At 43.7% G+C, this 24,801-nt stretch overlaps 1 protein-coding gene across 1 annotated transcript in view; it reads right to left on the minus strand.

Annotated features, from left to right (window-relative positions):
- The window catches only part of Ptprt (protein tyrosine phosphatase receptor type T), a 1,079,747-nt gene that overhangs the window by 167,675 nt on the left and 887,271 nt on the right, over positions 1–24,801 (minus strand). Inside the window, exon 14 of the mRNA XM_032904674.1 lies at positions 14,476–14,532. Within this exon, the coding sequence (XP_032760565.1) occupies positions 14,476–14,532 (57 nt within the window). The remainder of the gene's footprint in view (positions 1–14,475; positions 14,533–24,801) is intronic.

Consider the following 24,801-nt stretch of genomic DNA (forward strand, 5'->3'; position numbering starts at 1 on the left):
CATTTGTAAAAATTGAGAAAAAAAAAAAAGGCCAAAGTCACAAAGATTTTCACAGGATCAGGTGTAGTCATGGAGGTGAAATTGCTTGACAAACTCTAAGGGACCGCACACATTTGGTGTTCTGATGCTACAATTTGAGGACTCGTTTCAGAACTGGGGTCACAACTCCTTGGAGTCAGCTCCCTGGCTTTATCCAAGTCCTTAGAATCAAGCCAAGCAGAGTCCCCATCCCTGGAGAGGTGCACTTGACTCTGCTCAGACAGGGAGGGCCCTTATCAGGCGCACATCTGGATGACTTAATAGCAGCAATAACATAATTTGGCAACAAGGGATTAATGATTCACTCTCAAAGCACTCGTGCTGGCGTCAGGCCCAATTTCCTAGCTGTACTTCAGAGAATTTTCCCTGTAAGGATATGCAGCGAAAATAGAAGTCACAGATGAAGAACGTCTAATTGCAATTGATAAAACCCAAGTAAATCCCAGTGGATGCATAACCCATGCTGGTGATCATGGCTGACGTTAAAGAAAGGAGGCTGGCTCTTGGGGATGCAGTTCCTAAAAGCTGCGCTCTTTAAAACACACAGTGGCCTCTCAGCTATCCAAGGGCATATTATCCCCAGTGTGGCTTATCTCAGGCAAATCTTACTGTGCTGACAGTTTACCCCTGTCTACTTAATGACTTCTTTTGTTGAAGAGTTTCTCTGTCTTTACTTTGGCTTTGTGTATATCTGGCACCCAGCAGTGAAAACCTTTGAAACCCTGACTCTGAGCCTTTACCTCTGTGCCAAGGAAGGTTTTAAGCATAGCAGGCATCTCTGATTATGGATGTTTTGCCAAGTGGAGACAACAGGGAACGGATAAGGAAGCTGGGTAACTTCCCGGCTCTGCTAAAGTCAGGTATGCGCTGTATATTTGCTTGAGTTGGCTGGAAGCGAATTCTCGAAACGATAGGGTATTTTAAGATGGAATTGAAGTCCAAGATAAGAAACAACTTTGTAGGGGAGCATCTGGCTACTTCATTAGATTCAAGCCTCTAGACTTTACAAATTGCATCCCAAAGCATTCAAAGTATTTGTAATTGTAATCATGAACTACTTTGGCAGCCTTTGAGGGTAGAAATTGTAGTGAACAGGAGGGGAGCGAGAGGCCTGGGGAGAAACAAATGCTATTGCTGACTTTTTTTTTTTTAATGAAAAAGATGTGTATTTCAGATATTTTTCACTAGTGAGTGTGATGTTGATACAGGAAAAAAAATATAGACTAGATGATTAAATTAGGTTCCCCAAATCTTACTACTCACAAAGGGGAGGATTGATAATTAGAAACCAGTACTGGGTCTAGCAACATCAGTCAGCAGCCAACCAGGAAAAGGGAAACAACTCCAGGCCTTTTAAAGGGAGCAAATGTCCTCAGGGTCAGAAGACCCTGGTGAGTCAAGAGGAGGACTGTCAGCACACTAACCACCAGACATCGGAGAGATACAAAGGAGATAAGCCAGGGCAAGTTTATGTTGCAAGACTTAGAACAGCAGGAGACCTTTGGGGAGTTAGAGCCCTGGGGCAGACACAAACAGGGACAAAGGAGGGGCTGAAGCTAATTGAGGGGGCTTCCTCACCCCTGCTTTTTGCTTTTCCAACTCTAACTCAGGTCTACTATTGGATAAACCCAAAAGTCACTGGCATGGTGGTCCAGGTAAGGAAGCATGCAGGGATTATCTGTGTGTCTGAGCAGAACATGGTGACATAGAGGGACAAGCATAGATCAGATGAGCAAAGGGCCAACATGGGCTTTCATGAGCACACGATCCCAGACTCTACTCTTTGCGGCTTTCATATATAAAAATGTATATCTGGAGAATTCTCATCTCATATTTTGATTTCAGCAAAGTCAGGGCCGCAGTGGAGAAGTCGTGGTTGGCTTCTATGGCAGCGACATGTTAAGCTGGGGCTTCCCAGAAGATGGCAACGTAAGAGTCGACAGGCGCAGCATTTAAGGACAATGTAAAACACTAATACAATTATCTATAGACTGTAGGACAGAGCTTAAGCCACCACCACGATTTCTGCCTGTTACCTGTAGTTCCCCCTTTTAATTCTTACTGAAAGACTACAGGGCAGGTCGTGCTACCATAGTCTTCTCCAAGATGGTGACGCTCAAAGGAAATTGGTAAGAGCTGCAGTCCGCAGCACCCACAAAACCTGCAAGGCCGATGCCAGATTCCTTCTCATTAAACTGCTGCCCTATTCTGCTGATTCTTGCCTAAATGGCGGGGGGTGGGGCGTGGGGGGTGGGGGTGGGGTTGTTCAGCGCAAGACTGGTTATTTTCCCTCAGACACCTAGAAGATAGAAGCAGACTCCATTAAGGAGATCAAGAATCCTATTTCAATCAGCTGGATAAAACCATCTTTATAGAGATACCTGCCATCGGTATTTATATCTGTCCCCGCTAGGTCTGCCACCTGCTCTACCAAGCCATTCCATTTCATACCTGCCTCGGCTGGAAGCTCCTCTCTTTGTGCCCTCCGGCCAGCATACCTTATTCTAATATCTAAGGGATTGATGAACATGTCATGTGAATCTTGTTATATGAGCTAAATTATACAGGCTTTGCTCAAGTGATATTTAAACTTGACCTTTTCAACTTAACTTCTTTTATTCTTTTCACTTTCCTTGTACATCAACCACCATTTCAAAGTCCCTAATACTCTGAGTTTAGTTTGATTATTAATCTCTGGGCTTTCTTGCCAAGACCTTTCTTGATATTTAGCAACCAAAGAACCTCATATTAATTCCACGGAGAGGCGTGTTTTGTTCAAGTTTAGGTGAGCACTTTCTGTGGTGTTTCCAACACCCATTCTTTGAGGTTGTCTAAATTTTTAAGTGCTGACTTCTTACCCCCCACATCACAGAACATAACCTCACTATGTGGATCAGGTTGATAATGGAGTACTTAAGAATTGTTCCATTATTCTTTCAAGTGACATCATCTAGGTTGTTTTGCAAGTCATAAATAAATTGCCTCGATTCATCATAGAATAGTAATTGCATTTAGCCAAGACTTAACTTGGAGTCAATGTCAAGTAGCTGGAAGACAGAACAGAGACATGGGCTTTTCATAGATAGCTCTCCTGTTGCTGTCGAAAATAATTTAATAAGTCTTGAGTTAAGTGTAAAGAAGACACACATTTCTAATATCCCACACTCCCTCAACATTACCTAGCCAGTCCTAAGAGGTTAGAAGTGACTTCATCATAGCCTACACAACTAAATCTGCTAAATATTGCTGACAGAGGTGCCCTCATTTTCCGTCTTAAATGGAGGTTAGCACCAAGTGAGATGAGAATCACTTTAATTGATTGTTTGAAAGCCCTTTGGCCACTTGAATAAATCATTCCCCTGGTGCTGATTCTGCTTCATCCCATGGATCTCCTGACTCTGTGTTTCTAGGTGGACTTGCTTTTGCATAATGAATATTCTGTATAGGTCAAATTCCAACTTGGTCGTAAGTGGTTATATGAGAAAATGCAATGAGGTCCTTATAGAAATGCCCTTCTGGATGCAAGAAAATGCCTTTACCACAAAATACTTTTCATCTATTAAAATTTAGCACCTGACTTACTCAAAAGTAGTTATATGCAATGAACTCTATACACAGGCATGATTGACATACGCCCAGTAGATAGAGCAAGGACTGGAGATACCTTTTTATCTTCTGATGACTTCAACTGCTCTTTTGTACACTGGAGAGGTCTAGCCTATGTGCACTGCCAGGGCCCATGACCAAATTGAGAGAAAGGATTTGATATGCTTTCAGAATAAGACTGGAAGCTAAGCTAAAATGCTGGGGACAAAAGTTATCTCCAAAAGCAGGAAGAGGATGCACTTTGTAAACTGAGCTCATAAGGGTCAAGCCACAGTCAAGGGTAGAAACCAGGATGTAATGAGGTGGGGCCAAATCCAAAGCAGGGATCAGGTACCAGCCTTTGGTTTAGATTTAGGCTCTGGTAGTCTATATTCATGGAATGGGGTCAAACCATGTCTAGAGTTGGGCTTTGACTTTGATCAGAAACAAAATTTGGACCAAGGCCATGGAACCAGAGAATCCAAATCGACTATACTCATTAGCACCAATTCAACACTAAGCCACAGAGGAGGGATCCTGGACGTTCCCTGGATATGGTCTAACCTGGGAGATGCTGCAGTTATACCAACAATAGTAGTTACTGGGAGGTGCTGAGCATGGGAGTTAATGAAGAAACAATCCTGCCATCATGGAGCTTGCTTCTTACTAGAAAAGAAACTTGCAACCTGAAAAGGTTTCGCATATAGGGTACTCACACAGAGACATATCCAGGAAGAGTGCATGTACAGTTCTGATTGTGTAAAACTGGACTACGTACTTGGTTTCCACATGAGGTCAGTGGTCTGACACACATGCCAGGCATTCCTGCCACCATCCCCCTCTTGCCTACCTTCACACTGGTGTCCTCTGGTTCTACAAGGCCCTCTCTATGATGAAGATGGAGAATCTGAGGTAGCACCACACCTACAGAACTGCCTCCTGCTCGCAGAGATCTGTGCCTCAAGCCTGGAACTCTGGGGCGGGGGGTGGTCAAAGCCACTTAGTGGTTGCCAAAAGGAACACCCAGAGCCTGCCATAGGTGAGAATTTAGAGTGAAGAACAAATGTAGGAGAGAACACATACTCCTTAGTATGCCCCGCTGCGGAGTAGTAGTCCCTTTGGACTTTTCCAGGCAGCTGGTATGAGCACATGGTCACGGTGAGCTGGGTATAAGTCTTGCCATGTAGGTGAGCACGGGCAACTGTGCGACAAGGGAAGCCCTCCCTTGTCAGGAGCAATATCTGACAGAATACAAAAGCCAGCCAGGGATGGTGCCCAGGGTTTCTAATCTCAGGACATGGGGAGAGAGTGCCATAAGCCTTGACTGCAAAGCAAAGACTGAGGTAGGGAGGGCCAACAGAGAATTCTATGACTAATAGCACATGGAAGACAGAAGCTACACCAGAAAGGTAAAGGTCAGGGCCATGATGTGGAGACTAGTTTAGAACAAATATAAAATATAACAAATGAAGGCACACCAGACGAGAGATGGGGTCACAGAGACTGTCTGAGATATTGACACTGTGGTCTCTCAGAGGTCTCTCCCCTGGGAAGGTATAGCACTTGAGGTTCGTCCACAGACTACTGCCCCCAAGCTCAAGTTCATTGTGTTGGCAAACGTTTGAACTCCCACGGCCTTGTTGACAACGACTGCCGTCTGAGTGGTTTAAACTGGACAGATGTGGATTCTTACACTTTCAGAGACTAAAAGTCCAAAATGAATATGCCACTAGGGCCACCTTTCCCTGAAAACAGGAAGAGCTCATCTCTCCTCAGCGCCTGCTAGTCTTCATTTCTGGCATTCCATGCCTTAAAGATGTATGATTCCAGTCTCTGCCAGTGTTTGTCACACTGCTCCTCTGCCTGCGTGTGTGTGTGTGTGTGTGTGTGTGTGTGTGTGTGTGTGTGTGTGTGTGTGTGTGTGTGTGTGCACGCGCGCGTATGTTCATATGATGCTTGTCTCTTTTGTCATACTGGCTTAAGGCCCATTTTCTGACTTTGTTTTAACTAATCACATCTGTGGGGACTTTATGAATAAATTATATTCACAGTTACTAGGGGTTGTCACTTCAACATATCTTTTGGGAGACAAAATTTGACATACAACTTAGTTGAGTCACGATGCTACAAGCAGCCCAGGAATGGGGTACAGACAGGATGGGGATCTTAGAAATTCACTAAGTAAAGGGTAAACGATGCCTGAGGTCATGGCCCACTGACAGCATGCTGGAAGAGAAGAGAGAGTTTCTCGCTCAGACATAGTTTGAAATGAACATAGGCCTTTGGGAAGGACAAGTCCTGGCTTTCTGCCTGACTAACATTGTAGGGAGCACTTGGGACTGAGGTTCCCCAAGGCTCTTATTCAAAAACAAGTTTAGTTTTTTTTTCTAAACAGCTCCAGACAAATTGATCCCTCAAGGGATGATTGTGGTACCTGACTCAGAGGGGACATGGGAAAGGAGACAGAGATTGGCCCAGCTGGGGCAGCTCAGTTCAAATCATGCCTCTGCACCACGTAGTTTGCAGTGGGTATCAGCGGGCCAGGAAAAGAGGGAAGGTACCCTGAAGGGAGGGAAAAATCTATAGCAGGGATTAGAGGAAGTGTGGGCAGGATCAGAGAGAAGCTAGAGAACATGCAGCATGGAATTCAGATTAGCTCAACTAACCCAAGCGAGGGTCATAAACCAGCAAGGGGGCAGGGCAGCAATTGTTGAGATTCCAGCCAAATCTACCATGAATGTGTTTGCTTTTTTTCTAGCCTTCACATCACAGCTTAAAAAAATAATGGAAACACTGAATCAGTTTGTGTTGGATTTAAATAGATCTATCCCCTTCCCCAAAGAATGAGTGTGTATACAGCTCTTTGACTAAAGGTGGTGGGCTGAGGAGAGTAGAAGCAGGCCTAGAGTTGTGAGAGTGACTGACGCTGGTCATGCTGACACGCCATGCCTCGCTCATGATTTCATATCTGACTCTTCTGTCCCAGCCCCATGCACAGCCAGGGCAGACATTAGGTTTAGTAGGCTCAGGCTCAGCACATGTGGGAGGCTTGGTAGGAGTGGCTATGTAGAGTTCCTAGTAGGCTGGAAAACCAGTGCCCAATCACAACAGCCCTCACAAAATTGGAAAAAGACATGTTAGGTAAGATGTCTAAGACACCACTGTATAGAGAAGAAGGAAAGGCAGGACCGACACAGTGCACTGTGTGTGGTGCATGGCCTAACAGTATTAACCTCTTATCCTTTCATCTGATTATGCATGCATAAGGCTAAGGGAAAAACTACCTGTATAGTTGCTGGGAAGGGGGAAAGGTTGACAAAATCCAAGCAGAACCGAGACAAGAGAATGCTATGGGTGAGAGCCAAGTTCAAGAGGATCCTTTACTCCTGGCTAAAGGCAGCTGGCCATTGCCTGTAGATTCAGCCTGACACAATAGGCTTTTTCAGAGCTCCTACATGTTAGGAAGCCAGAACACAGAAGGGGAGACATCCAGCAAAGGAAGGCCAGAGGTCAGAAAGGCAAGGACTTATGTGATCAGTGTGGAAGAGATAAAGAATGCAACGGAGCAAAGTTAGAGGGATGAAGAAGGCAGAAGCAGGCTGACTATCCTGCAGTGCAATGAAAGCTTTGGGCATATGTTAATCAGGACCAAACTCTTCTATGTGAGGATCACTTCTTTGTGAAGGATCACTTCTATCTGAAGAATCACTTGGGCATCGATGGGGAGGACCTACTGGAAGAGGAGGAATGTGAAGACAGCCATACAAATTAGGAAGCTGTAGCGCTCACTTGGGTAAGACTTCAGAGGTCTCAGGCAATGAGCAGTGCAGAGGGAAAGCCACCAGATGGGATGGCAGATTTGATAGCAAAGATGGTGTCTTAGTTAGGGTCTTATTGCTATGAACAGACACCATGACCAATGTAAGTTTTATAAAGGATGACATTTAATTGGACCTGGCTTACAGGTTCAGAGGTTCAGTCCATTATCATCAAGGTGGGAGCATGGCAGCATCCAGGCAGGCGTGGTGCAGGAGGAGCTCAGAGTTTTATATCTTCATCCAAAGGAAGCCAGGAACAGACTGACATCCTCAGGCAGCTAGGAGGAGGGTCTCTAAGCCCACTTCCTCCAACAAGGCCACACCTTCTAATAGTGCCACTCCCTGGGCCAACCATATGCAAACCATCACAGATGGGGAAGGAGAGAGGAGAAGGATAACACTGGGTCTCTGAATCTGAATTTGGTGGCAGTTTAAGGACAAGACTTAACTTCCTCTAAGCCTAAAGGGAATACATATCCCAGGAGTGAAAATCATGCCATGAAAACTCAGCCATAGAGGTTCCCCAACTAATGGCCACTTTGAAGGGAGAATAAGCATTCGAGTGTTATTAGGTGGAACTCTATATAAACTGTGAATTGACTCATATGGACAAAGTCTACTGATTCGGTTGAGAAGTTGGTAACAGATGATGACAGCCAGAATGATGGGTCAACAGCTTTGTGTCTTGCCATACTTTGGATAGACCACAGATACAGACATGATCTGGTTCAGGTTGTGGAGTAACCCCTCTCTATAGAATCAGCCTGCAGTCTCATCTGTGGCCTGAGAGCAGAGCTAAAGGAGGTCCTGTGCCTCCTCCATCCCTAACCTCTTACTGGGGTCTCTGCCCTTAAAGAGGCATGGTCCTGGTCTATGCTGATGCCAACTAAGAACCCAACTGAATGGAGGGCTGTGAGACTGATGGGATCTTAGTATTATGTCCCCTTAGCACTTTGTCCTCATCTCTTGCTCTGGGCTGTCACCGAAGCTGAGCTTGCTGAACCACTGGGTCCAACATTTAAGATAGAGCTCCGCTTCATTGTGTGCCTGGGTTTATAGATTCTTCAGGGGCTTCCAGCCCAAGGCCTCGATGGTCATTATCCACCTTCCTCTTTTTCACTTTCCTTTCACAGAAATGATTGCTGTTGCCTGGCCACTGGATAACTTGCTCTTGGCCTGGCTCTTTCTGGGTCTCTGTTTCTTCATCTATAAAATGGGTTTAGGTTTTAGTAGCACAAATATGCACCTAAGGTAATGGTCACCATCTCCCATGTTCTCTTTATAGCTAGTCAACGTTGATATATTTGTTCTGCTGGTAAAGAAATGGAGCAACCACTCTGAAATCCTGTGGCTTTTCATGAGACAGTGCGATGCCACTCTGCTGTGGTATCTCCAAGTGCTTGGCACATCCTCGGTGCTCACTAAGATTGGCCAAGGGCAGGCAGTGTGGTAAACAGACATGGAGACTGCCTAGAGAGGCCTGGGCTTGAATCCTGGTGGCATACTTTCCAAATACTATGATTTTTTTCAGCCACCTACACTTGACATTTCTGATCTATAAAATCACTTGACTTAGTAGAGATTGGGGGAATTTTACATGTGCTAAATAAGTAAAACACTGAGCATTTTCCCATGATATGCCGGAAGCATGGGGCATCCTTTATTCATTTTACTGTTCTTCTTATCACACCATCAGACTTCCTTGATACCTACCACCCACCCCTAGAACTGCTACTTCTCTGTGGCTGGTCTTCAGGGCTGAGATTGCCCCAGAGCCTGCCCTTCCTCTCCACACCCAACATCACTAAGAGTCGTTCGTGTTAAGCTTCCAACTTCCCCCAGTTCTGCTTCTGACCCCTACTCTCATACCATCTGTTTGCTGCCACCAGAGCCACAATGCGTGAGCTGTTATGCCTTCTGGGTTTCCAAGGCTGCAGGGCCCAGTCAGTGACTCTGGGAGGTTGCTGCTCTGTCTCATTTTCTTCTTTCTGCCCATATAGACTTGTTCCAAAGCCCACAGCTCTCTGTACCTGGGCTCGGGATGCTCAGGAAAGACCTTTCTGACGGCTGTTGCTGAGCGTACCCAATGAGCATTATTAGAAACTGAATCTTGTCCCATAGCACGGCCCCAGTTAAGGAACAATAGGAATAGCTTTCTCAAGAGATACACAGAAAAGAACTGAATGCTACGGGAGGTCTAACCAGCACCCTCTCAGCCTTGAACTTTGGCTAGGATTTCACCTGTTTTTCTAGCCAGGCCAGAACTCAGCTGTTTGACTTTGTAAGTGAGGAATCTGGACTGCATAAAGTTTGGGTGCTTTTATCAAGGTCCCCAGTTTTAATGAATACCTTCTGGGTTTCAGAAGAAGGCTTGGGCTAAAGTCCTTCTTGTGGAAAAATTAACAATGGGCACTGAGTATGGCCAAGACAGTCAGAGCAAAGTGTTATCAAGGATCACCCTTAATCCATCCACTCGGGCCTGTGGCTGGACATGGTCCATGTACAATTAGGTCTAGAGGCAGAGAGGCCTGGCTAAGATAGAGAAGGGCAGAGAGGTGAAGCACTCTTTCTGACTAGGGCTGGACTACATCGAGGTCATGCAGGTGAAATGTTAACTGAGCCGTTACTTGTCTTTTGTAGCCTCCCATCAGCCTTCTAGAGAGAAATGTCCAGTCTTGGTCAGGGAGGCATTTGCCTCGATAGTGGACATGGAGAAACATTTCACTGGGTGTGGCATAAGGGAGTGAGAAATTGCCGAGATTAGACTCTGTTCATTTGCTCCTATGCTCTGTAAGCAGGGGCCACTATGATAAAGGGACATTTCACCTCTGTATTTGCACTGTCCGAATGGTAGTCACAAAGCCATGTGTGTGAATACCACACCATATTTGAAACTGAATGTTAAGATTACTTTATTTCAATTATTTTAAACGTTAAAATAGAGGCAATTAAAAGAATTTTTACTTGTTACAGATAATCTCCCCCCTCCCCCTCTCTCTCTGTGTGTGTGTGTGTGTGTGTGTGTGTGTGTGTGTGTGTGTGTGTGTGTGCGCATGTGGGACCTGGTAGTGTCATTGTGTGTATATGTGTATGTGAAGCTATACAGTTATATGGGTTTGTTTAATGTTGAATAAGGAGGTTGATGCTGGTGTATTCCTCAATTGGGGTTAAGTTCATTTGTTTGAGATGGGGTCTCTTGTTGAACCTGAAGTTCCTGGATTCGGCATGTCTAGCTGGCCCTGGAGGTTCAGGCACGTGGCCATCTCTACCTTTTGCTGCTGGGATTACAGGAGTGTGCTCCTCCCACCAGCTTTTCATCTCCATCCCGGGGACACCAATGGCAGGCTCTTTATTGACTAAGCTATCTCCTCCGCCCATAATTTTTATCACTTTAATATTTCTTTCACTTTTAACTGTTTAAAAGCATTGCATCTGAACTGAGACACACTCTAAGTGTAAAAAATAGCAGATATCAGACAGTACAAAAGTGAAAATGTGAACTATCTTCCATTTAATGGTTTTGTAAAATATTGATTACTTATTAAATGGTATTTGGGCATGCTTAATGAAATAAATTATATTATTCAAGTTAATTTCAAGTTTCTTTTATTTTCATAATGGGACTTCAAAATTAGAAATTATATCCACCGAAAATTTTATTTTTATTGAACAGTGCTGTCCTGAAGCTTTTAAAAAGCTATTTCTAGAGGGTTATTTTGTCCCTTAGGGGACATTTGAGACTGCCTGGATATATTTGGTTGTGACAATTGGGGTTGACATCCTAATGGTATTTACTAGGTAAAGAATGGGAATTCTCTAAACATCCCATAATGGACAACATGATTCAGCCTCAGACGTCAACTATATCAAGGTCAGAAGCCTTGAAATAGAGCAAGGTTTCCTCAAGAGGAAGGCTAATGGTTTGGGGACACCCGGAGAAGTAGTTGGGCAGTGACCCTCAAGCACAAATCTCAGTTCTTTTGATTAACCTGGCATTGGGTACGATTAATTCCACATCTCTAACACGAAGAGCTGAAGTTTAACAAAGAATAACTTAACCAGACCACCAGAGCAGAGAGTGGCAGAGTTGAGAGCTGAAATCAGGCTCCAGCCATTGGCAAGGTTGGGCCATCCATGCTACCTCACATGGCTGTGCATCTCTCCATGCTGGAGCTGCTATGGAAACAGCCATCTGAACCTATAGTCTAATATCCTCATCATTCAGACCCAGCCAGTTATTAATCCCATTGGCTATTATTGTCACCAGGGAATGGACATTACCAAAGGCCATTGAACGGGACGGCCTGCTCTGAGGGGGGTGGGAGGGAATCTCACAGCATCTCGCCTATCAAGCAAAGCTGGGAAACGGGTAGAAATAAATGGAGCTCAGTAAAATAAACCTGTCAGAGGAGGAACATTCAGATGCCTCAGAAGGCGAGAGGTAAGAACAAATGTGCCTGATATGGGATCGGCTCTGTTTAAAGAAAACATAATCTCACTGCTTGACTTGAATAGAGCCCAGAGAACAATGGCAACATAGACAGAATTGTTCATGCACACACTCCAGGGAGGCACTGTTTCTCCATAAGTCCGGTTGGGGACAATGGTGACAGTCACTTTCCCTGCATCCCCTTCCTGCATGCTTCCCTGTGTCTGTTTGTGACTTCTGCCTCCTTTGAGGGACAGTGGGTCTAGTGAGCCTGTTCTGGAGAAGGGTGCTAACTGACGTTTTTGTCAAGACCTACTATGTGCTGCTGATGTTCAGGGCATTCCTTGAGGTTAATAAATTGAATCTTGAATAAGACAGCATGAAGTAACTGTGATACTTGGTTTCCCAGATAAAATAAGCCTACGCAGTACGTAATGTTTCTATAATCAAGGGGTGGCTAAGGTGAAATGCTCACAGGGTTGCCAGGGACGTGCTGAAATGTGGCGTTTTACAGCATTATAAAAACATGGCCAAAACAGGCCCACAGTGGATGCTACTGAGGTTCTATCCAAATCTCCTTTATTTGATTGACGTATTTACTCCCAGCTACTGTAGATACTAGCTGTAAATGGTTCACAGATACCTCCTACTTTGGAGAAGGAATTCATTTCTTTAGAAGGCTGTGTAGCACCATGATAATCAGCACAGGGGCTCAACCTGTGGAACAATCCACATCCCTGAGACGTCCCAGGGCTCTGACTAACTCAGGCTACACGCCGTCCTTTGTCCTTTTCTGTTTCCCCTTTTTGTCAAAGCACAGCTCTCAATGAACAAATGCTTACAAATCTCCATCACAGGGTCAGTATGATGCTTGAGTTTGGGAAGAGGGTAAAGCAGATAGGGCTCGTGTTATCCTTGCCTGCTACACTTTATTTCCCATCCCTATAGACGGAGCAGTCAGTGACCTCAGCAGGCAAAAGCTTTGTTGAGAACGATGGTGGTTAAATACATGAACTCTCTCTTAAAGTTTTCCATTGGTCACAAGGAGATCCCGAGGAAAGAAAGGCGTGGCTTCAGGCTGCCGTACCTCTCCATGTATTACTGAGTGGGCATTGGCATTGGATGGATGGACTCTGTATCTTTTGAATAACGGTGTCTATTATCTGAACTGAACTCTACCTATGCTGCATTTGAAGAAAAAAGACTCTCATTGCCAGCGAGCAAATTCTGACACTAGGTTGGGCACTTCTATTCCAGCTTCTTTGACATTTATTACCTTGTTTAGTTTAGAATGCAATTTCGGAAGAATCTGAATATAGAGTTCATAATGCCAATAATGTTCCCTAAGAAGCAAGTATTATTATTTCTTCTTAACAGAAAGGAAATATGGGCCTGGTCACATTTAAAGGATGTATCAGGGCCAATGGTAGAGCTGAGGTTGTGGTCCAACCTACTCATTCCTTAAAAAACAGATCTGTTAGGCCAGCTCTCTTCCACCCACAGACCACAACTCAGTTGACATTTGTTTGGTATATGTGTTTTTGTGTGTGTGTGCATGTATGTATGTGTTTTCATGTGTGTGGTGTGTATGTGTGTGTCTGTGTGGTGTGTGTATGTATATGTGCATGTGTGTGCATGTGTGTATGTGTATACACATGTGTGTATTGTGTGCATGTGTGTGTGTATGTGTGTACATGTCTGTGTGTCTGTATGGTATGTATCTATGTACATGTATGTGCATGCATGTGTATGTGTGTATGACTGCCTGTGTAATGTGTATGTATATGTGGGTGTATGCTTGTACATGTATAGTATGTGCATGTATATTTCTGTGTGTGCACTGTATGTGTGTATGTGCCTATGTATAGTGTGTATATATGTGTATCTGTGTGTATATATGTGCATGTGGTATGTATGTATGTGTGTATGTGTACATGTCTTTGTGTATGTGTATCTCTGTATATGTGTGGTTTCTGTGTGTATATGTGGGTATATATGTGTATATATAGTGTATGTGTATATTTGTGTCTCTCTGTGTGTTTTGGGTGTGTATTTATATGTGTATGTGTCTGTGTATGTGTCTGTGTATGTGTCTGTGTGTGGTGCTTGCATATGTATCTTCATGTCTGCATGTGTGGTATGTGTATGTGCATATATGTGTGTGTGGTGTGTTTACGTAATGTGTGTATATATGTGTATGTATATGGTATGTGAGTGTGTGTTTTGAATGATATGCATCTCTCCTTAGCATTAGGGAAAATCGCACATTTATTTCTAGAGTCTTTTGATCAATGAGCTAAGACATCAGAATTTGTCTCTTTTGCTTGTTATTGTATTTCTCAATATTTAGAACAATGCCTGGTACACAGTAGGTCTTTATTAAACCTTGGTAAGATGGGGTAATGGATGAATAGAGGGATGCATGAATAGGTAGGTGGAGAAAATGGTGGTTAGATGGTGGTAGGTGGTGAGCAGGCAGGTAGTTGGATGGGAGGATGTGATGAAGGAAATGTCAGTTCAGCTCTGGTACACCAGGCGTGGAGAACCCACAGAGCACGGGCTGTTGCCAGTTCCCTCCCTCTTGCCCAGGGCTGTGGTGATCACCTGTGGTGAGGAGGCAGAGTGGAGTCCCCGGGGTCACCTGGGCGCTGCCCATGGGTGCTGACCACAAGGAAGCCAATCCCCAGGCAGCATGCAGAAGAGAAGGAGAGAGAGAAACGCACATGAAAACGTGTGGTACAACGAGCAAGGCCGCAATTCTGTGGCTCGAAAGAGCTTGCACTGAACAAGAGAACACCACGAGTTACCAAAACTGAGGCTGAAATAGATTTTTATAAATGAAAAGAAGCGTAAGCATCACCATTTATCAAGCACCCATGATACGCCAGGTACTCGCCAAGTACCTTGCGTACACTGTTCCTGAGAAACAGGACAACCAGAAAGGTCGGTGGTATTACAAATGGAGCTGTCACTTCCCCAGTCAAACTGCATCCCCACCCCCATCTTTCTTTTCTTGGTAAATGGTGCACAACCCACACAGCTTCTCTTTGTAGAAACCTGGGTGACTACCCTTCACCCCTATTAGTAAGGGTGCATACCTTCTGCCCTTCTTCTACCTAACTTCCCATTTATCACTGGTTACCAGCTCTTACTGAGTCTACTCCAGACAAGCTCTTCAGATTTCCTCCTCTCTCCAGTCTCATTTGCACTTTCTCTGCTGCCAGCATGTAAACCCCTTCCCATGACAAACAGCCCCTGCCGCCTTGTCTATAGAGCATGCTCAGTACAGTGTACTCCTTCCTGCCTCTTCCCCCTGGCAGACAACTGCTAACCTTTTAAGAGTCAGTTTGGAACTTCCCTCAAAGGTCCAGCATCTGTCCCAGATGTGTACCCTCTGTCTTCCCATAACATCTTAACATTCCCTTCTCATTGCAGCAACCCCCATATTGTGAGTGGATGCCTTCTCCTTGACTTTGTAGTCTCCTTGAAGAGAGATGCTCTACCTCATTGATGGATGCTTTTCTGTGGCCCTCCATTGCACCTGGCACATAGTGGGTACTCAATGAATGTTTGTTGTGTAAATGAATGAGTTAATGAAGAAATGGTGACTCAGAATTTTTATAAGTTGTTCAAAGTCACAAAAACAGTAACTAGCCTAGCTTGTCTATCTTTAATGTTACTGCCCCTCCAAGTGTCTAAAGAAAGTGACACAAAATCCCAGCAAGTGCTATACATCCTTAGTCACAGATGACATTGTTCCCCAGTCATTTATCAGCAAAACTGCATAAGGTCCTTATGCAGACTATTGAGAGTGATGGGATGTCTCTGACCAAATGATAAACAAGAAATACATCATCTCAAACATGATACAAGGGGCAAGCTTGATCAATAATTGACAGTATAAAAGTTAACTACCCATGCACAGTGACCATAACCCTCCTTCCTGAAAGACAGAATGCTTTGTCCTTTACAAAGCACTTGCTAAGTCAGTGGTCAGCTTGCGAGCCAAGTCTGGCATCTGAGCTCTTTCTTGTGTGGGCATAAAGTAAGAATGATTCTTAGATTATTTTCCCCCGGTGGTTGAGAAAATATGACTAATATTTGGTGCTAGGGTGTTCTAGTTAGCTTTGACTGTCAACTTTGGCATGGCAGCAGCTGAGAAGGGAGTCTCAAATGAGGGGTTGTTCAGATTAGAACAGCCTACAAGCATGTCTGTGGAGGATGGGGTGTCTTGATAGCTATAGATGTAGGAGGCCCAGCCCACTGTAGGTGGCGCCATCTGTGGGCAGGTGTTCCTGGGCTACACCAGCATGGCTGCTAAGAGACCTGTGAGCCTGCTTGGGAGCAGGACTTCTTCCATGATTTTGGCTTCAAGTTCCTTGTTTGGCTTTCCCCCATGCTGAACTGTAACCTCTAAGCTACGCCAAACCCCTGCCCAACTTGCTTTTGGTCAGTGTTTTTATCACAGCAAAGAGATGAAACTGGAACATATATGAAAATTATATCATTATATGCACTCAAATCCTTCATTCCCCAGAGTTTTATTTTAATATAAATGTACTTGTAAGTATCTCTGGGATCGCTTTGTTTTGTGTGTTTTGGTGACAAAGCTGGTAAGCATGAGAAATACCTTGAGGCCTGCAGAATTGAAAATGCTCACTACTTCGCCTTTTATAGGAAAGTTTGCTAACCTCTGTTCTAAGTGACTGCTTTCTATAAGCCTATTTTCTTCCCAGCCCTATGAGGCAGGGAAGACAAGTGGCTGATGACCTCACATTCAGTAAAAGAAACGAAAGGTTGAGTGTAGACGTGACTCATACTCCTACATGGCCTCCTACAGCAGCACTAACTGTTCTTTCAGAGGCCTGGCTCCTGCCTCAGTCCATCTTCTTCATCCTCTGTCTAGGCTGCAGCTAGGGTACCCTCCTCTAAAAGGGGTCTGCTTAAGCACTCATAGTCAGGGCTCTCATGGTCTGAGGAGAAGGGGAGGGAAGGAGGGAGAGAGGGAAAGAAGGAAAGAGAGAAAGACCGAGATAGACAGAGAGAGAGAGAGAGAGAGAGAGAGAGAGAGAGAGAGAGAGAGAGAGAGAGAGAGAGCAGAGAGCATGAGGCTATATTTAGGCTATATTTAGGGCTAAGTGACTTTGCATTGTACTCCTGTTTCTTTTTTTTTTAAAGAGATTTCTTTTTACTATTTTAAATTACTTGTTTATATGGGAGAGGGGTTCTCTGCATACATCAGTGCAGATGCCCTTAGAGGCCAGAGGCCTCACATCCCCTTGGCTCTGACACTGAAGGTGGTTGTGGGCCACCTGATATGGTTTCTGGGACTCAGTAAGAGAGCGAGTCGACTTGTTTAATGCTGAGGCATCTGTCTAAACTTAACACATTTTTTCTCACCTCAGCCCTGCTCCTAACTGACCCTATGCATGCTATGCTGGCCGCCCTTCCTCTGATGATCTGCATATGTACTTCTTTGACTTGAAAACCTTGCCAACCCTAATACCATCCTCTGTGATGTTTTTCTCTCCTATTTCAAAGCTTGGTTTTGTGCCCATACACTCTGAGAAGCTTGTTCTATGGTTTTCTTGTTTGTTTGTTTGTTTTGAATTTCCCTGTTTGCTCCAATGGCATGGTGGGATTGTTTTCATCTTAGCTGTCTTTCAGTATACCAGTGTGCGTTTGTTAGCTTCCAGTGCCCACTATTCGCTAAGTGTTTGTTTCACGCTGGGTACCACACAGAGCACTTGGTACGCACTACTTGGTTATGTTCTTAGATTAGGTCAGAGAAATAAGGAGCATTTGTGTTATCACTCTGTGGATGATGGCATTGACATTCAGATCAGTTAAGTCCCTTTGCCTGTCTAGAATCTAATGCTATACAAGCCCCAAGAAAAACTTAGTAACCTCTAGAGAATATGGGGCCATATAACAATATGAAATTTTACTTAATAAACAAAAAATACAAGCTAACTGTGGGCATAAAACCCTGGCTCAGTATTTTCCATTCACCAGCGTGTCACTTGGGAAAGCACGTGTACCTCTAAGTCAGCCGCTTTACTCAAAAAGTGGAGGTAACGATGGGGATCTCATAAGACATTTTTTAAGGAAAACAGCACACATCTTAGTTTAGCTGGCAGGGCCCAGAGGAGGCCCCTCACTTTGCCCTCCAGGGATACAGCTCTGCAGGAAAGATCTGCCAGCAAGGAGAAGAACACAGGGACAAAAAGGTACTTCTCCTGTGAGTGGAGAAGGAGAAGAGAGGTGTGGCTAATGGATCTCAGTGGAGCAGGGAATGGAAATAGGAGTTGTACTTTCAACCAGAAATAATACTGCTCACTAGTCCTGCTCACTGCTGAGATGTATAGAAGAGAGCAAGTCACCTTGAAGTTAGGCTGCATCAGGTAGTAGTTCTTATCAAGGGCATGGGGTGGAAACCTTAGTCATGTCTAAGTAAGAGATATTTAAGATCAAGGTCACCACCTATGAGATTTCTCTTCCCTTGCAGTGATCAACTATGTTCTAGATGACATAGCAAAACAAACAAGCAAACACACACCCCAAGCATTTATGGTATTAAGTAACTGAGCTTTGGTTATAATTTGTTACTGCAGCAAAGTTTATCTTTTCCCGACTAACCTATTTGGAGAAGAGGAAATGTCTTCTTCCTTTGTCCTGCATCGCCTGATTTCCTCCATGCAGGGTTTTATAATGGGAGGGTTTGAGACTCAGCTCTCTTTGCATAGGATCTACTTGGTGGATTTCCGTTCATAAGCAACCATGGGTGACAATGTGTGAGCAAGTAAAGAAATAGGAAGTCAGAATGTGGCTCGCCTCTGACTTTTTCTTCTCTTGCAAAACAATGAATGTCAAGGATAGAGAGATACTGCAGGGCTACCAATGACCCTGGGGCAGACATGTTTGAAGACAAGCTAATTTCTTAGCTTCAGTACTGAGTAAGGGAGCAGAGAGCACCCAGAGCCATTGCATTTTCTGCTCCAGATTACAGGTCTTCACTTTAAATACCCTGAAGTGATACAAAGCCTGTCACAACCCAGGAACAAACAAACAAACAAACAAACAAACAAACAAAACAATGTATCAATCATTAATAGAAAACAGGTATGGGGAAAGATTAGCAAATAAGAGATAAGCAATCCTACCAGTGGTCCATGTATTATCTTAACCAGAGCATGATAGGAACAGAATGCAATAGTGATATGAAGTCAGCCCTGAGTAGAGCTCCTAGAGACGTGTGCTTGTTATACTTCTGAGCCTGCACAAGTTCATCTCTTGAGCAGAGGCAATGACAGTGGCCAACACTTATTCATCATCTGATGAGTGCCTTTCTTTAGTTCTTTAGTTTCTTTAGTTCATACTGTAACCTCCCATCATCACACATCTCCACAGACAGTCCTACGACCGGCTGTTGTGGAGTTAATTCCTACAATTGAATTTTGTCCTCCTGGAGGGAGACTAGTTATCACTCAATAAGAAAATGAAAATTATAAACCTTAGGAAGCTCCTGAAACAAGATCCATAGGGCCCCTCTCCAAGGCTACAAGAGCTGTAACGCTTGCTAGGGGAGGAGATTCTGACCAGCATCATATAAACAGCTCCAGGGATAGAGTTATCATGAGTTATCATCCATGCTAGAGGTAAGCTTCTTAGTGATGCAGCTGCTTTTGAGTTACCCACCCAAAACCCCAATAACCTCACTGGCTCCCTAAGCTCAATTTGTGTTGAATGGTTTAGTCGATCTGTCACTGGGTTCTCTGAGGTAAACAGATGTTGGCTTAGCTTTCAGAGACCTTAGTTTATTTGAAAGTCCACTGACAGGGCTTAAATTCTCTTTATTTCTAACCTGTATCTCTAGCCTATTCCAAATTTTTCCCCAACCTTGCCTCCTAAGTCTAAATTGCCTCTGTCTCCTTTTAAGAGAGACACAAGTCCTTTGGAAACACAGTTTTGAGCTAAAGCCAACCATGGTATCTCATGTCTGCACCAGATAATTCTTCCTTCTCGTTGAGAGGAATTGGTCAAAACTCCGTAGGTACATGCTCAGAAGAGAAGAGTCAGTGCTAGCTTTTGCTTTCCTGGGCTCTGTTGCGCCAGCTGCCTGCTTGAGTGGGATGTAAAGAACGTGTGTATGGATTTGAGCTAGTCTGGGGAGGAAGAGGAAGGAGGAGGAGCAGAGAAATAGGCCAGCGGTTGTATCAAGACAAATATTAAAGAAAGCATTGGGGTTTTTCAAGACCTTTAGGTTAGTTTATGGTGTTCTTTGTGATGTAATCTTTCAACTTCTCATCCAGCCCTCAGGCAAAGCTGTATTATTCCTTTGGCATTTTAGGATCTAGCTGGAAACAGGGCAGAGTAAAGGTCAAGGAGACTTTGTTTTATTATACAAGCCCGAACCCAGAAATATTCACCCTTAGTCTCAGCTCTGGAAGAACAGCAGTGCTGTGCCTCATCCCTCTAAATTCACACCTTTAGCTCCTTCCTACACAGTGTGAAAGAGCTTAAAGACCGAACAACAGTCGAGATTTTCTTACTGTGCTCTATAACTTCAGATTTCCCTCTTAAAACTCATATTTCACTTTTGTCCCTGTTCAGCTACCATAGCTAGGTTTGGAAATGTGTTCTTAGGTCTCTTCTCATACTACTGGGTAAGTTTGAAGAGAAGAATGGTCCCATGTCAAATGCTCATAAATAGATGATGAAAATTCTAGACATGGATATATATATATATATATACATATATATATACATATATATAATTTTTATTTAAGATTTTTATCTAAATACACGATCTTTAGATATCAAGTGCTAAAGGCTAAGGGCAGCATCATGCCAGCACCCTTTTAGCTTCTCCACTTTGCTTTAAATTTGAGTCCATCTAACACAGGGTAGATAAATAGAACTACATGAGAAACTACTAGAATCTGGTCTGTGGCTTTCTACAGAGACCCAAGATCTATATAGAATTGCAGCTCTAGTAAAGACCTGTACAGTCAAAGAAGGATGGAGGTTCCTTGGTTATAATCTATCATGTGTTTGGGTGAATGATAGAAAGAATTAGTGATACCTGCTTTAAAAATGATGCAGTGGCCTCTGAGATGATAAGTTACTTGTCCCATGCCAAGTAACTAAACTTGGAGACAGGATACCAGATACATCTGATCCTCATGATTTCAAACAAACTTTTGAAACCAGGTGTCTCCGATGCTCATGATTTCAAGAAAACTCTTCCAGGATGCTTCATGTAAGAGAACTTTTCAGGTAGAGTTGGACCAGCACGTCTGGCAATTTCCTACCCAGACAATGCTAATTTTACATCTCTCTTGTCTTCTTGTACCACACGTGGCTTGTTCTTCTGTGGATAAAGAAGCTATGCACATAACACTCTCCTCCCTCCATAGGGCCCCAGTCTTAGCATCTGCAAAATGGAGGTGTCTCTCTAAAGAAGGGCCATTTATTGTTTCTGTCAGTCCCTGTAGCAGTGAGGGTCCACTATGGAGAGAGGAGAAAGAAATGCTGGATGAAATAGCTCGCTCCAGGAAGAGACTTGCAAAAGGATAGCAGGTTTGCAAAAGGCCATTGCTCTTGTCTCTTTCTTGCCTGTTGTGGTTGGAGAATAGTTTTAGACCATCCTTAATGGGCAAGACGGAGCTGTGGGTGACACTGGCCCCATATCTCATGCTTCATTATTCCGAGACTTCACTTTCAGCACCTACTCCAAGGGGGGCACTTTAATGGGATCGTTAGAGTGTTTACCAGATTAAAACTGTGGCTGTCTTCTGCAAAGCAACTCTGCAAATGGCTTTATGGGTTTCCGGATTTATTTTGTCTCAATGACTCGGCTCAGTTTGCAAATCAAATCAAAGCTGATTTTTCTAACTGCCATTCCTGCACACCCAGCAGGAGTGTGCAGAGCCAGCTGCAGTCTCCTAAAGGCTGGTGCCAATGGTGGGAGTGTTACTGCCTGCTGGCAGCTAGAGTGGTTACAACCAACTGCTGAAGACTGGAAGATGGGCAAGCGTGGATCTGCTTGACCTCTCAAGGATGGAGAGAATAGGTCAGAGGATGTCAGTTTTACTTCTAAAAGGAGAAAAGCTAGATAGGACTACGTGGTTTTGAGGATTTATTAGCAGACATTATAAGAAGTCAAACACACAGTGCTCTTTCCAACTGAAGTGCCCCAAAGTGAGAGGAACTCCTGGTCACCAGTGTGTCGAAATGTAGAAGGAGCTTCCCGAAGGAGTAGTGAATTCTTGTACACACAAAACACAAGTAGAGACCAACCTCCTTTTTTGCTAGTGGGGATTGTAAATCCCAGATTTGTTCTCCTATTTTATCTTACTATATCCTCTGAGAGCCCAGTTCCAGTATAGAGTTTTGACCTAAAAAAAGTGGGTTTGGAAGAATAATAACTTAGAAGCTGACTATCTACTCATCTATCTAATGATCTATTCATTTACAGAAGTACCTATCTATCCATCTGTCCACCAACCCAACAAAGCACCATCCATTTGTCTGTTCATCCATCCATCCATCCCATCCATCCATCCATCCATCTATCCATCCATCCATCCATCCTTCCATCCATCCATCTGTATATTGGCCCAACAAATTTTACTGAGCATCAGTGTGTGCTAAGATATTGAGACACAGTGATCATCAAAATAGACATGTCACTTGGCATCCAGCAAGATGGTAAATATTAATCATCTGGACAAGGATAAACATGTTTATCAGCTGAGATGAGTACTATAACCAAATTGGAAATTGTGTATATGTATGTTACTTTGTAGTCAGGATGGTCTTCTTTAGCAAGTAACATTCTAACTGCAACTTAAAAAAGTCTGTATGTTAAGCCGATACTTATGATGGCCAGAGACATTTGGGGGTTCATGATGAGAAAAGGGCCCTGAGGTTGGAAGTAAATTTAGTTCAAGAGTTTAAAATGAGGTACTCAAGAGCTGTCTCTTGCTTCACAAGCATGAAGCCCTGAGTTGAGAACCCTATAATCTATGATAAAAAACTATTTCAAGTCGCATGTAGCCAGTCTTGGTGATGAAGGAAATGGAGACAGATGGATTCCTAGATGCTTGTGAGACAGCTACACTGGCCTACATGGAAAAATTTCAGGCCAATGAGAGCTCTTGTCTCAAGTGAAAGGTGAAAGGTATTTGAGAATTGGCCCTTTAAGTTGTTCTTTGACTCTCACACATGTACCATACAAATATACATTCCCCTCAGATGTGTGACTACATGGTACATGCACCCTCACGCACTCATGAATAAATGAATAATGTTTTTTTTTTAAATAAAAAAGCTAGGAAGACTCAGTAGGTAACAGAACTTGCTTTGTCCCTTGACTATTTGCCTTTAAGTCCAACAACTTGGATTTGATCCCCATGGTAGATGAAGAGAATAAACTCCTGCAAGGAGTCCTTTGATCTCGACATATGTTCTGTGACATTTTAGGTCTACCTTACATACTGTAAAACAAACAGATGTGCTTCTAAAAATTAATAGAACAAAGACTGTGTTTTGGGGTGCAGTGGGTAAGAGGGGAGAAGCCTGAAGGAGGCTCAAAGAGAATCAGGGCTCATACAATGCAGAAAAGAAAGGATGGTGATGAAGAGAAAGTAGTGAGGTTTAGAAGGGTACGAAGAGGGCCCAGGAGAGTCACTGAACCGTGTCCTTTGGATGAATATAATATCAGATTCTGAAAGAGGAACTGTCTGTTACACTTCTGCAACTGAGCACCATGATTGGATACTATTTTCTGTTTTGCCTTAACCCAAAGGGCATGCATTCTGCTCCTTGGACTTTCCTTCAGCAGCTATGGTTGGGACTGTCGTTTATAGTGGCAGCTGATACTTCTATGATAGTGGTAGTTTTATCTCTTATTTGAATTTCAGCCCCTCTGAGTTCTAAGTATGTTTTCAAGGTTCTCATATACTCCCTAGGAAAGCCAACCACAACTTAAAATTAAGTTAGCCTGGTGACTATTTCATACCCGTGAAATGCATTCTGAATAGTCACTTATCGTTTCCTCTCTTGTCTCCCTCCCATCGCAAATCCCCTCTTGGAACAGTTTCTTTCCAAGATTCATGAAATTTCAGTTGATCTTGTGACCCATTTAGTTTTGCCAGGGTCACGTGTATGCTCATTGGATTGGAACAGTCCACTGGAGCCCAGTGGGTCACCAAGGGCTACACCATTGAAGGCAATGGCTTCCCCCTCTCTTAACTTATCAGTGGAAACAAATAGTTCTGCAGTGAAAATTAGCTGCACCACCATCCTCCTCCATCCATGTCTGGTTGGTGATTGGCCTGTTCTTGTGTAGACCCAGTGAAGGCACACATTTAAATCGATCATCTCTGCTCCTGGTTTTCTATGGTTTTCCTTTTAAAGTCTTTTTTTCAAAACTAAAACAATGCTTATTTATACATTATTGCTGTTTTCCTCTTCACAGCTCTGAGCAGGTCTATTACCAGGACTGGACTGTAGTCTGCAAAGGAATTTGAAATGCTTTGGATTCTATTGCACTTGGGACAATTCTAGAAGCATTTTGCTACCCCTCAACCTGAGGGTGTAGTGTAACTTGTAGAGACAGGAGGTAAAAAGGTCTTGGCTTGGCACCCAGTTTCTCATTTCAGGTTTGTGCAGCATCAGGATGTGACCAAGAGTTTACAACCAGAACATTCCCTGGCATCTAGTCTAAGTTCACCAAGTGTCACTTCTGTAACTTCCTGAGAGACTGGTAGAGGGAGGAGTCAGAATCTAATGAAGACTAGAAGGTCTTTTTACTATGAACCAAAACAACTGTGGATCTAGCCTTACTTTGACACTTCCTGAAAAAAGAGTTTTTGCTCAGCCTATCCCATTTTTTCACCAGTTACAGATTTCTATGGAGAGTCC

This window comes from Rattus rattus, chromosome 5 (assembly GCF_011064425.1).
Source record: "Rattus rattus isolate New Zealand chromosome 5, Rrattus_CSIRO_v1, whole genome shotgun sequence".
NCBI classification, from domain to species: Eukaryota; Metazoa; Chordata; class Mammalia; order Rodentia; family Muridae; genus Rattus; species Rattus rattus.